The sequence below is a fragment of the Balaenoptera acutorostrata genome, chromosome 1 (genome assembly GCF_949987535.1).
Source record: "Balaenoptera acutorostrata chromosome 1, mBalAcu1.1, whole genome shotgun sequence".
NCBI classification, from domain to species: domain Eukaryota; kingdom Metazoa; phylum Chordata; class Mammalia; order Artiodactyla; family Balaenopteridae; genus Balaenoptera; species Balaenoptera acutorostrata.
Window position 1 is genome coordinate 48,532,296 of NC_080064.1, and position 12,976 is coordinate 48,545,271.

Sequence of the window (12,976 nt, forward strand, 5' to 3'; positions counted from 1 at the left end):
ATAATGAAAGAGATAAAACATTATTGGATTAGCCTGTTGAAATAACAGCAGACGGCAAAGCAATAATATTAATCCAAACAAGGGCCCGGACCCGTCTGCTCAATTGCAGGGGACACAGGGATGCAGGAAGGCAGACAGAATCGCCACGCTGGCTGCAGCAACCCCTAAGCAGTAAAGAATCAGCTCCTTCCATGGTTGTTCTCTTGACTCAATTCCAGAGAGCTGGGCGGCCAGATTGGTGGGTGTTGGTGACCTGTGCTTTGGTGTCATGGATGTGTTATGGTCTTGGGTCCCAGAACCCAGCCCAGCGGCAAACTTACAGCAGATGATGTGGCCGAAAACAAATCGGGTGAAAATGCACAGGATGAATCAATTCACCTTCAACCAACTGTTTTTTTTCCCCCACCAATCTGATTTCAACAAATTCACATGAAGTTATGCAATCTGACAGGAAGTGCCCAAGAGCAAAGAAAATATTCAGGGATTTTTTTTTTTTTAATTACACTATACTAGGTGTGCTTTATTTATTTATTTATGGCTGTGTTGGATCTTCGTTTCTGTGCGAGGGCTTTCTCTAGTTGTGGCAAGCGGGGGCCACTCTTCATCGCGGTGCGGGGGCCTCTCACTATCGCGGCCTCTCTTGTAGCGGAGCACAGGCTCCAGACGCGCAGGCTCAGTAACTGTGGCTCACGGGCCCATTTGCTCCGCGGCATGTGGGATCTTCCCACACCAGGGCTCGAACCTCTGTCTCCTACATTGGCAGGCAGATTCTCAACCACTGCGCCACCAGGGAAGCCCCCAAAACATTTTTATTTTTTAGATTGAGTCAAGTGATCATTTAAGCTTTGTTGCTCTCATTCATTCCTTCTCATTAAAACATCCCTGAGGGCTTCCCTGGTGGCGCAGTGGTTGAGAATCTGCCTGCCAATGCAGGGGACATGGGTTCGAGCCCTGGTCTGGGAAGATCCCACATGCCGTGCAGCGACTAGGCCCGTGAGCCACAATTGCTGAGCCTGCGCGTCTGGAGCCTGTGCTCCGCAACAAGAGAGCCCGCGATAGTGAGAGGCCTGCGCACCGCGATGAAGAGTGGTCCCCACTTGCCGCAACTAGAGAAAGCCCTACCACAGAAATGAAGACCCAACACAGCCATAAATAAATAAATAAATAAAATTTTTTAAAAAACCCTACAAGTTTCACAGTTAACAAGATTAGGCAGTCTTTGATTTAAAAAAAAAAAAAATTTTGGATTTTAGTAACGTAAAGATCAACTGCCCTCTTGTTCTCATCTTTCAGTACCTCCCTCCCCAAATGGGATTTGCACAAAAGCATGAGTGAGCGGAGCACAATGTACAGAGGTAGGGAAGGTTTGCATTGCCCACTGACCAACAGCCATCAGCTTGATCATCTCCTGATATGTTTCCTCTTCCAGCCACCACAACCCTTCCTCTTTTTCTTTCTTTCTTTTTAAACTGTCTCTCATTCAGTGATCAATTTCTGTGGCTCTAGTCTCCAGCTCAGCAACTCCTCTGGGCACCCACTCATGTCACAGCAATTCAGCTCTGCACCAGAACAACCGCTTGCTTCCTGTGCTCAGCATCCAAAGAAGCTGAGGAACCCAGATCCACTCTCTTTGTGACGCAGTGGGTGGGGATTTGTCAATCACACACACACACACACACATACCACCTTCTACATTTTATTTCATAAAAAGTTCTTTGTTGATCCAAAGTCCAATTTTGAGAGGAAGGGAGCATCACAGTTAAAAGTTTAAAACCCTGGGGACTTCCCTGGTGGCGCAGTGGTTAAGAATCTGCCTGCCAATGCAGGGGACACAGGGTTTGATCCCTGGTCCAGGAAGATCCCACATGCCGCGGAGCAACTGGTCCAATGCACCACAACTACTGAGCCTGCGCTCTAGAGCCCGCGAGCCACAACTACTGATACCACACACCTAGAGCCCGTGCTCCGCAACAAGAGAAGCCACCGCAATGAGAAGCCCGTGCACCTCAATGAAGAGTAGCCCCCGTTCGCAGCAACTAGAGAAAGCCTGTGCACAGCAATGAAGACCCAACGCAGCCATAAATAAACAAACAAATAGATAAATAAAAATTTAAAAGAAAAGGGTTTAAAACCCTGGAGCTTGAGTGCCCAGGTTTGCAGCCCAGCCCCCCCACTCCTTAGCTGCATAACTTTGGACAAGTCACTTAACTCTTCTAAGCCGATTCTCCTGCTGTTTAATAGGCTGATAAGGCATCCACCTTATAAGGCTGTCGTGAGGATGGAATGAATGAATGAATGCACTGTGGCTGGCACACACTAATCATTCAATAAATATGAACCGCCAATTGCCAACTGACATTGAATGAGACGGTGTGCTCCTCAAGACAGGAACAGTTTAATATCTATTCATGGATTCATTATTGGGTACCTACTATGCGCAGGGCAGTGGTGGATTGTGGGACTTTCACACAGACAGCTCCCAACACAGTTCCTGGCGGGTAGTAAATGTGAGTGAAATAAAATTGTAGAGATGAGCAAAGTGAAGATTCCCAGGACGCCTAAGCCCTTCAGGAGACTATAATTATTGTTCAACTTACTATCTGTTCAAATCAGTGTGCATTTTACAAATAATATCTTTATTCTAAACACTCTGAATGGCACAGCCCTCCACCTTGGGCCAGCTCCAGATGGGAGCAGGCATGGGGGGTGAGCTGGCCTGATTCCTTGCCGTGTGCAGCCCACAGTAGCGTCACCTGCTAGATGCTTTCCCCTCCTTAACAGTTAAGTGTTTCTGAAGCAGGGCCCAAGCAGGGGCTGCCCCTATTTTGAGGCGGTGGATTGTTGCACTGCCTTTGTCTTGTTTTATGTCCTCCAGAACACGGAGACCAGTTTGACCAGCAATTCCACTTCCCATCAATGGGGACATCTATAAGAAAGAAGGTCAATGAACATTAATTAGCCCTTATGACACTCTGGTGCCCTATAGGAGGGGTAAGGTGTATAAACCCTAGGGTTTTGGGAGTCTGAATCTCTGATCTCCCCACTCCAGTCCACTGTCCTTCTTTCAGGCCATTGGCTCACCGTGCTCCCTTCTACCACAGGGCCTTTGCACGCACTGTTCTCCTTGCCCCAAATACTCTTCCCTCCTCTATTCATCTGGTCAATCCTATTCACCCTTCAGATCTCAGCTTAAGTGTTATTTCTGTGAGGAAACCTTCCCTGATCCCTAACTCCCCATCACTACTTCATATTTTAAGCTCTCAGAGCATTTTGTAGCAGTTACAGTTGAAACTTTAAATGTATTTCTGGGACGAGTCAAATGATGTTGGTCTGTCTTTCTAAAGAGCAATCTCCATGATGACAGGAACTATAATCTGCTTTACTCACCACTGAACCCCAGCACCTAAACTGGCACATAGGAGTCCCTGAGTCCATATTAGTGGAATAAATGAATAGTTTCCAGCTTAGACACTTCCCAGCTATAGGATGCTGGATAGTTTACTTCTTCTCAGCGTATCAAGCGGGAGCTCTGTTATCTATGTGGCCGTTGTGTGTTTTAGATGAAGTAATAACACTGGGCTCTACCCTCCCTGACATTTGCCTTTCCCTTGAGGATTTCTGGTCATTGATGAGACTGGCAAATAATCAATTACATCCACCATGATAGATCACGCGTCTGGCTGAGCCTCTAACTTGCAGTGTAGTTCTGGGTACATTACTTAATATCTCTGGGCCTCCCCATTGATAACATGAGATAGCTGGAGTGGGAGGTTTCCAAGGTCTCCTCCAACCAGTGGAAATCCTGTGGCTGTGCCATTGCACTCTTACTGGGCAGGTCACTGTGGGGGGCCTGGTTTAGATGCAGTAGGAGAGGGAGTGGAGACACCCTCGAGCACTTTGCTGGGGAGGGGAGCAGAGCAGGCACCAAGAGCAAAGGCTACAGAGTCAGACTCACTGGACCTGAACCTGGGTCCCTACACCTACTAACTGTGTGACCACTGGGCAAGTTAGCTAGCCACCCACTGAACCTCAGTTTCCTCTATAAAATGGGGGCATTGACAGTATCTACTTCATGAGGTTGTTGTGAGGATGAAAGGATTTACTATATGTGAAATATAAAGTAACACTATTTATTTTGCTCTAAAACCAACTAACCGATATTTATTTTGCTCTTACGATGGGTTGGGCATCCTTCCAAGTGCTTTATATGCCTCATGAGAGACTTAAGACAACTCTATGAGGTAGTTAATATCATCATCTCCATTTTACAGATGAGGAAATTGAGGCACGAAGAGGTCAAGTAATTTGCTATTAAATGAGGGCGATGGAATTTGAACCCACACTGAGTCCAGGCCCTCAGCAAGGTGCCTGGTACATAGTGGACTGCTTAATAAATGTTTGGTGTCTTTATTGGATGTGCCATTTCCTTTTTTAACAGTATCACCAAAAAAGTCACAGAAAGGAAAAGAAAGGGGAGGAGCCGGGGGGGGTGGGGGGGGGAGGCAGTGCTAAGAATTCTTAGAAAATAAACCGGCTAAAGAATCTGAGAACTGGAAGAGACCTTCATCGTAGTCCAGTCGTTCAGTTATTAATTCAACTGCAGCAACTGTGTGGGAACCTGAGGACCCATAGGTAAATGGGACATGATCCCTACTCACAGATACAGGGGAGGTAGACACACACAAGCCAAAACAGAATGTGCTAAGAGCTGTAATAGATACATGTTCGAAGTCCTATGGGATCCCACAGGAGAAATTAACTAATTCTACTTGGATTAGAATAATTTTTACAGAAGAAGGGGCATTTGTGTTGGATTTTGAGGGCTGAATAGGAGTTCACTAAACAAAAAAAAAGATAAACATTCCAGAATGTTTCAAAGAGATGACTCGAAGAGGCCATGCATTAGCAGTCCTGTAACATGGAGCACTCTCAGTTGTGAAAATAATAAAATATAAAATCAGGAGTCAAGATGGATCTCAAGTTTCATAGTGTCCAGCTCCCTAGCCCACTCCCCGACTTTGCTCTTGCTCTTTTGAATTATTCTCTGGACTTCCCTAGACTTCCCTTTCCCAACCAACTCTCACAGACGCCTTACTTTTCCGATTGGTGATCTCACAGGCAGGGCCTTGGAATCCAGCAGGACAGATGCAGTCACAGCGTGATCCTGAGAAGACGCAGAGACAGTATGAATCATACCACATGAAGTAAGAGCTCCTAGACTTCACCCCTTCCTCCACATCACGGCTTTTCCATTAGGTTAAAATAGGGCAAACGTTTAATGGAATGGTTTGAAATAAGAAGGTTCAGTGCCAAGAATACCCACTCCTTTCTTGAGGGTCCTTTGCTCATGAAAGGGTGTTTATTCCACCACAGGGAATGATGTCGAGTTGTTGAGGAAAATTACCCATTAGCTGACCTTTGACCTAGACATTGGTTTTGGGGGTCAGAAGCTACATTATTGAAGTCCCTGGGGCCAATGGTCATTGATGCTCAATTTCACCACAAGTAATTGTCTAGTCTCTGCTTGAACATCTCTAGTGATGGGGAACTCACTACCCTTAGAGGTCTCATGCTACCTTAGGCCAGTTCTGACATTTTGGAGGTTATTCCTTATGTTAATCCATCACATGTCACCCTGGAGCTTCTCTCACCTGAATCACACGAACTCTCTTTACAGGACTGTCCTTTATAGGCTGGGCCCTGTCGGCATTCCAGCCTCTGGCTTCCTTTTCTCCTTCACCTCCAAAGTAAAGCCTCCAGTGGGTCCCAGTCTCTAGGTCCAAGTTACACACAAGGCAAGGGGGATTTCAGCACCCCTAGATCAAAACCTGCTGCCGGTGAATGGATCCCGCTTCCTGCTGAACTGACCCTCACTTACAGGTCCTGGTCCTCATGGAGAATTTCCCATTCTTAGGCTGTCACTTACGTCTGCTTTGCTCATTTCCATCCCATCTGAGAAGCTAGACACACATCCCTCCATCTCAGCTGGGCAGGTGGACTCTTTCTCCCTGAGAACAGATCTTCTCTCGTGTCCCCTCTGTTGAGTTTGCTCCAACCATGTGAGTTCTGCCTCGAGTCCTGCTGGCTCCCTGGGCTGGGATATACTGTACCCAGCTGCTCTTGATGCCCTGTTTTGGCATCATGCTGGACCAGACTCTTCCTTAGCCCAACACAACAGGAGCAGAAGATCCCAGGTCCCAGCCACGCTCACGTTTGCCCTGCTCCCTGCAGTGACCCCGGATGTGACCCTCAAGTTAGCAATCAAGTTCTAGTGGGCCATCCGTGCCACCACCCCCCATCCCCCAATCGTCTCACCATGTATTGGTCAGGATATGCACAAGATGTTTCCCCTGCTCAGCCCAGGGAGGGCCTCTTCTTTGACCAGGACAGAGTCCCAGAGTCCATCCCCACTCCTTGTTACAGACCACGCAGTCTCAGCCTGCTCCTGCCTTCAGTTTAATGCTGCTGTCACCCATGTGTCCCTTGTGGCTAGAATCTAGGTATCCTGACAGCCAGAGCAGCCTGTTCTAGATGCCTGCATTCTGACTTCCTGGGAGATAGTCAGACTAACACTGGTCCTAACACTGGTGCATTTCAGTGCAACCCTTGGGTCAAGGCTAGCTCTCCTGCTAGTCTAAAAACTTGGCAAAATCACGGATCCTGTCTGTCAGTGAATTCAGCTGTAGAACAGCTTCCCAGCCCTCACTCTACAACAAAGTCTCTGGTAGGCTTTTTTTTCAGAGGCCAATCCCAGTGATTCGCTTTAACTATTTTGGGCTGAGGCCCAGGGCTTCGTGTTTGTGAAAAGCTCCCTGGGTGATTCTCAGGTGCAGCCTGAGAGGACATCAGGCGCCTTGCCATAAGTAGTACCCGAGTGCAGGCACCTCCTTGGTCCAACCCTACTTCATTGTGCTCCAGGGAGGTGGTGCTCCAAGGTGAGTCACACCCTGGCCACAGATTAGAACTACCCGGAGAGGAGAGGGTTTAGCCATCCTGATGAGGGTCTCTTCTCTAGAGAGTCTCACGTAATGGTCACATTTGGGGCCTGAGCATCAGTAGTTCTAAAGATCTCCAGTGGTTCTAATGCCCAATCAAGGTGGAGAAGCTCATCTTTAAGAGGCTCCAAATGGTCGGGGGCAGGGGGTGGGGGACGTTCATATTTTTTCCTCTGAGAAAAAGGGAGCTTTATGACAGTCGCTGGGGCCTGAGGCAGAGGACTGGGGAACGACCTGGAAATTCCCCTGGATATACACACGAAACCCTGACCTAGAAGCACACCTCTGGAGGGTGTGTGGATGTGATCATGTGTTCCAGCCCCAGAACCAGCCCATCCAGATGACATCTGCCACAAGCGACACTGGAAATGGTACCTTTCAGGACAGGGACTCCGTTCCCCTGGCAGGGAGCGCATTGGCAGGAGCTGACTTCCTTCTGAAACTCCTCCAGGGCCCGCTTCATGTTCTGCCTCACTGTGCTGGAATAGGCGAAGTCCGTGGCTGTCACCAGTTCGTACAGAGGCTCTGCCTGGGAAGGGAGCAAAGGCGCTCATTTCAACAGAAAACATTCATCACTTAGAAACATGAAGCAAGGCTCTACGGGAATGCGCAGGTTTGCTGCATGCAGACCACAGTGGATTCATATGGAACTGGACGGATGCCCTACCCTTTCTCATTCCCACCCCACCCAATATCCACAAATAAGCTCATTCGAGTTCAGGTCAACAAACACTTGCTGAATACCTTCTAAGTGTCAGGCATGAAGCATAAGTAACAAGTAAGATAAAATCCCCACTCCCAAGAAACTCAGAATCTAGAGACAGAGACAAAAGTACTAACAGATACACAGTGGTTACAGGTAACAGTGGTAACTTGTAATGGGTAGAGAGGAGCGGCTAGTGAATCTGTTTTTGGTTGGGGAGGGGAGGTGGTTTGCAAGCAACTCTTTGAAAGTATCATGGGAGCATCGTTCCAACGTCACTCCCCATCCCCGCCCCCAACCAAACCTGTGAAAATCCGTCATGGCATGCAAGAGCCACCATTAGGGAGCCATTCCCGAGCTCCAAAGAGCACCGTCCCACCATGAAACGCTCAGAATACTGTCTATACTACCTCATCTGAGGCAAATTCTACCTCTTCGCTCCTTTGTGGTCAGCGTCTCGGGTTTAAGTCCTTTTTTCCTTCTTCTCTAATTAGATTGTAAGCTCCTGGAGATCAGACCTGTATACAGCTCAGCTGTGTCTCCTGGGTCCCGCCCAGAGCTTAGTGAGAGCCGCTAATAAAAGTGGGTGGAAGAATGGAAGGGGGATGGGAGGCCTCATTAGGGCCATAGCGGCTGGCATGGAGGCGAGGGTGCGGCGAGCAGGGTGAGTGGTGCTCTCAGTGGGCACAGCGGTGTTGGAGAGCTGGAAGACACAGATAGATGTGGTAGTGTCTGTGGGCTTGGAAAAACAGAAGCAACGTCCAAAGAGGTCGTTAAACATGTTCAGAGCCTCTTGGCTCGAGTTTCAGCTCCAGGGCCAGGTTCCTCTCCAGATTTTGTTTGTGATCCTGCCCTAATCTGGCCCTGGAGCGTTTAGGGTCTGTCTAAAGGCAGGCAATCACGCCTAATAGAAGCCTCCAGTGGGAAGAAAATTGCTTCCATTTCTTAATGCATCCGATGCTGACCTTCACTCCAGCGGGCAAAGCAAGGCCCCTTGGTGGTCCCGTTGTCTGACCGTTTTGTGGTCAGTGAATTGATCCAGAGGCTGTCTGCAGAAGGGTCCAGCCTGCTGGCCACCCATGGGAGGGCGGGGCTACATGGGGGATAGTTGTACACCCACGATGAGCTCCTCCAACAGCCTGCTCTCCCTGCCAGAGCACCTTGAAAGGCTGCCTTTAACCTGCCGTTAACCCCCAGGCATTTTTCTACCAGTACCGAGATCTGCTCCAGGAAATAGAGTAGGTCAGTGGCAGAACCGGAATAAACCGTCCACGTATACTGTGTGCTGGTGACTTACACATATGATCCCACTTCATCCTCACACAGGAGCAATTACTAGCCCCATTTCAGGGGAGCGTTAAGTAACTTGAACAAAGTCAAAGAACTCATAAAAGCACGTTGCCAGGATTCTAACCCCAAATCTGTAGGTTTTTTCCTACTAACTAACCCAAATCTGTGTTTTTTTCATCACATGATGATTGGTGATAGAAATGGCGATTATTCCCATTTCCAACCTCTATCCCAGGGTTCTCTATGATGGCTTGCCTTGGAACTTAGCAGCAATTCCGCAGGGTTCCCTCCACAGCTCCATTTTTAACTTAATATGGCTCATTTGTCCTTTTTTTGGTTTGCTGGTTCTTTTTTCCTGTTTTCCTTTCTCTCTTTTGTCCTCTTCTTCTTCCCTCCCTCTCCCCCTCCTTTCCTTCCTCCTCCTTTCTTCCCCATCTTTCCCAAAAACACAAAATCCCAACTACTCACATTGATCATTGGGTCCTTAGCACACCTGACCTTGTGGAAATTTTATTGATCATATTGCTGCACAGAGATGGTGGGTGCTGTCTATGAAACTCCATGCAGTTCTCTATAATGGACCCTGGTGACTGCTGTTCTTAACGATAACAAATAATTATTGCCATAGCTAGCATTTATTAGGTGCTGAACTAAATACATATGTTATCTAACTTAATCTTCACAACAATCTTATGAGTCAGGTAGACTTCTGTATTCCCACTTTACAGATGGCAAAGCTGAGGCACAGAAAAGTTAATGAGATTGGCCAGTCACAGTGAGTAAGCAGAGGGCGGAAGATTTGAATTGTTACCATCATGGTTTGTGTCCTTTCAGTATATATTTTTGGATAGGTAGATGGACAGATATTTACTCCAAATTGGTGGCATAAGAAAAGTGAAGTTTTACATTCCACTTTTTTCACTTAACATCATGTATTATTGAATGGCATTTTCCCATGCCATTCAATAATCCTTGATAAAATGATTTTTTATGGCTACTGAGTATCCTGTTGTATTGGTGAACTACAGTGTATTCAACTCTACCCCTGTTATTGAATCTTTAGGTTGTTCCCATTTTACTTTTTCCCTTTGCTACTACAAATATGGTTGTCCTCCTTTATCAGCTGGGATACATTCCAAAACCCCCAGTGGATGCCCAAAACCATGAATAGTACCAAACTCAACATATACTATGTTTTTTCCTATACATATATACTATGATAAAGTTTAATTTATAAATTAGGCACAGTAAGAGATTAACAACGATAACTAAAAATAAAATAGAACAATTATAACAATACATTGTAATAAAAGTTATGTGAATGTGCTCTCTCTGTCTCTGTCTCTCTGTTTCTCTCTCTCTCTCAAAATATCTGATTGTACTGTACTTACCCTTCTACTTGGGATGACGTGAGATCATAAAGTGCTTAGGTGATGAGATGAAGTGAGGTGAATGACGTAGGATTTGTGACATAGTTATATTACCAGGTCATGCTACCAAAGCATGTATCATCAAAAGGATCATCTGCTTTGGGTGGTGCTAGATCACTGAACCAGGATCATGTCAATGGTTGGATGTCAGGAGCAGATGATGTTGACGGTGGGGATCCCAGGTGGGGATGGAGCAGGGCAGTGTGAGATTTCATCACACTACTCAGAATGGCATGCAATTAAAAGCATAAGTTGTTTCTTTCTGCAGTTTTCCATTTAATATTTTCAGACCGCAGTTGACCATGAGTAACTGAAACTTCGGATAAGGATTACAGTAACATAAAATGAGGCATGTCTTTATAGATACATCTTTACCAACTTTTCAAATGATTTCTTTAGTCGATTCTTCCATTTAGGGATAGTGGATCAAAAGCTATAAACATTTTTAATGTGTTGGATATATACAGTTAAATTCTTTTCCTAAAGGGTTGTACTAATTTATATTCCCGTTTCATCATATAAAAGTTCCCATCTCATCGCTCCCAAGGACATTGAGTATTACAGATTTTAATCATCATTAATTTGACAGGTAAAAAAGAATACTGGGGACTTCCCTGGTGGCGCAGTGGTTAAGAATCTGCCTGCCGAGAGTGGAGAGTGGCATGGACATATACACACTACCAAACATAAAATAGATAGCTAGTGGGAAGCAGCCGCATAGCACAGGGAGATCAGCTTGGTGCTTTGTGACCACCTAGAGGGGTGGGATAGGGAGGGTGGGAGGGAGACGCAAGAGGGAGGAGATATGGGGATATATGTATATGTATAGCTGATTCACTTTATTATAAAGCAGAAACTAACACACCATTGTAAAGCAATTATACCCCAATAAAGATGTTAAAAAGAAAAAAAAAGAATCCGCCTGCCAATGCAGGGGACACGGGTTCGAGCCCTGGTCCAGGAAGATCCCACGTGCTGCAGAGCAACTAAGCCTGTGCACCACAACTATTGAGCCTGTGCTCTAGAGCTCACGAGCCACAAGTACTGAGCCTGTGTACCACAATTACTGAAGCCCGTGTGCCTAGAGCCCGTGCTCCGCAACAAGAGAAGCCACCGCAATGAGAAGCCCGCACACTGCAACCAAGAGTAGCCCCTGCTCACCACAACTAGAGAAAGCCCACGCGCAGCAACAAAGACCCAACGCAGCCAAATTAATAAATAAATTTTAAAAAATTAAAAAAAAAAGAATACTGCATTTTTACTTTAATTTTCATTTTTATTCCTAGAGAAGTTAAAATTTTGCATATTTATCATCTGAGTTCTTCTGAGAGTTGCCTATTTCCTTTAAGATATGTTTCTTATAAATTGTATCATTCCTTACACATGAAAGATTTCATGTGTGGCAAAATTATTTTGTTGTTGTGTTATTTCCATTTAATTACATTTATGGGTTTCCTTATTTAGAATTCAGAATTTATTTTTTCCAGTGAGATCTGGCAGTCTAAGTCTGACATTATCTTACCAGGTCAGGCTACCAAAGCATCTGCATTATAACTGAATCACTCTGCTGTACACCTGAAACTAACACAACATTGTTAATCAACTATACTCCAATATAAAATAAAAAGTTAAAGAAAAACACAAAACCTTCTCTTAATCAGAGTAATTTGCTTTTAGAGAATCTTTAAATAAGTTGCTTTAGTAAGGTGTGATGGTCATTATCACTGTTTACCAAATATATCAGCTTCTTTTCCTTCTGGGCACTTGGCAGGGCTGTTTTTCCCTGAACCATCCTTAAGGGCAGGTTTGCAATGTGACTTTTTCTGAGCAGTGAAAGGTGAGCAGAGGGAGGGCCCCTTCCAGGCTGAAGCTTTGGGAGCAGAGTGTGGTGACTTTTCCCATTCCCTTACCACTGCTCTGGTGATCTTGGGAGCACAGGACAAGATAAAGCCTCCATCACCTGGATCCCTGAGAGACATTCAGAAAAGGTCCCTCACCAATACACTTTGGACATGATGTGTGATTGAGCAATAAACTTTTGTTGAACTAAGTCGTTGAGATTTGGGGGTGTTTCACTGCTGCATAACCTAGGCTCTCCTGACCGCTAGATGAATCACTCACTACTGTATTTTCTCTTCTATGCTTAGCCATGCCAAGCTCCTTACCATGGCTTCTCCATCAGCCTGAATCCCAGACCGCAACCTAGCACCTCGACCACTATAGAAATGGACACGGATGGTAGGCTTTGTGACTAGGGTTGCCAGTCAAATACAGAATGCCCAGTTAAAATGGAATTTCAGATAAACAACAAATAATATTTTAGTATATATCCCATGAAATATTTGAAAGATGCTTATCCTAAAAAAATATTCCTTATTTGTCTGAAGTTCAGAATTAACTGGACAGCCTGCATTTTCGAGTACTAAATCTGGCAATCCTCTATGTGACTCCTTTAATATCTCAGAATGTCTTGGGGATTTTTTCATCCCTTAATGACCATTTCACTGGGCCACAAGCTTTTTCCTTCAAGATCTTGTGATTGTCACTCCATAATCTTT

The 12,976-nt window shown here is 45.7% G+C and overlaps 1 protein-coding gene across 1 annotated transcript in view; it reads right to left on the reverse strand.

Annotated features, from left to right (window-relative positions):
* Positions 1 to 1,680: 1,680 nt before the first annotated feature.
* C8B (complement C8 beta chain) overlaps positions 1,681 to 12,976 on the reverse strand; it is a 40,896-nt gene continuing 29,600 nt past the window's right edge. The window contains exons 10-12 of the mRNA XM_028163028.2: positions 7,371 to 7,524; positions 5,096 to 5,164; positions 1,681 to 2,926 (exon numbers count right to left, since the gene is read on the reverse strand). Coding sequence (XP_028018829.2) covers positions 2,775 to 2,926; positions 5,096 to 5,164; positions 7,371 to 7,524 — 375 coding nt within the window. The 3' untranslated portion in view covers positions 1,681 to 2,774. The remainder of the gene's footprint in view (positions 2,927 to 5,095; positions 5,165 to 7,370; positions 7,525 to 12,976) is intronic.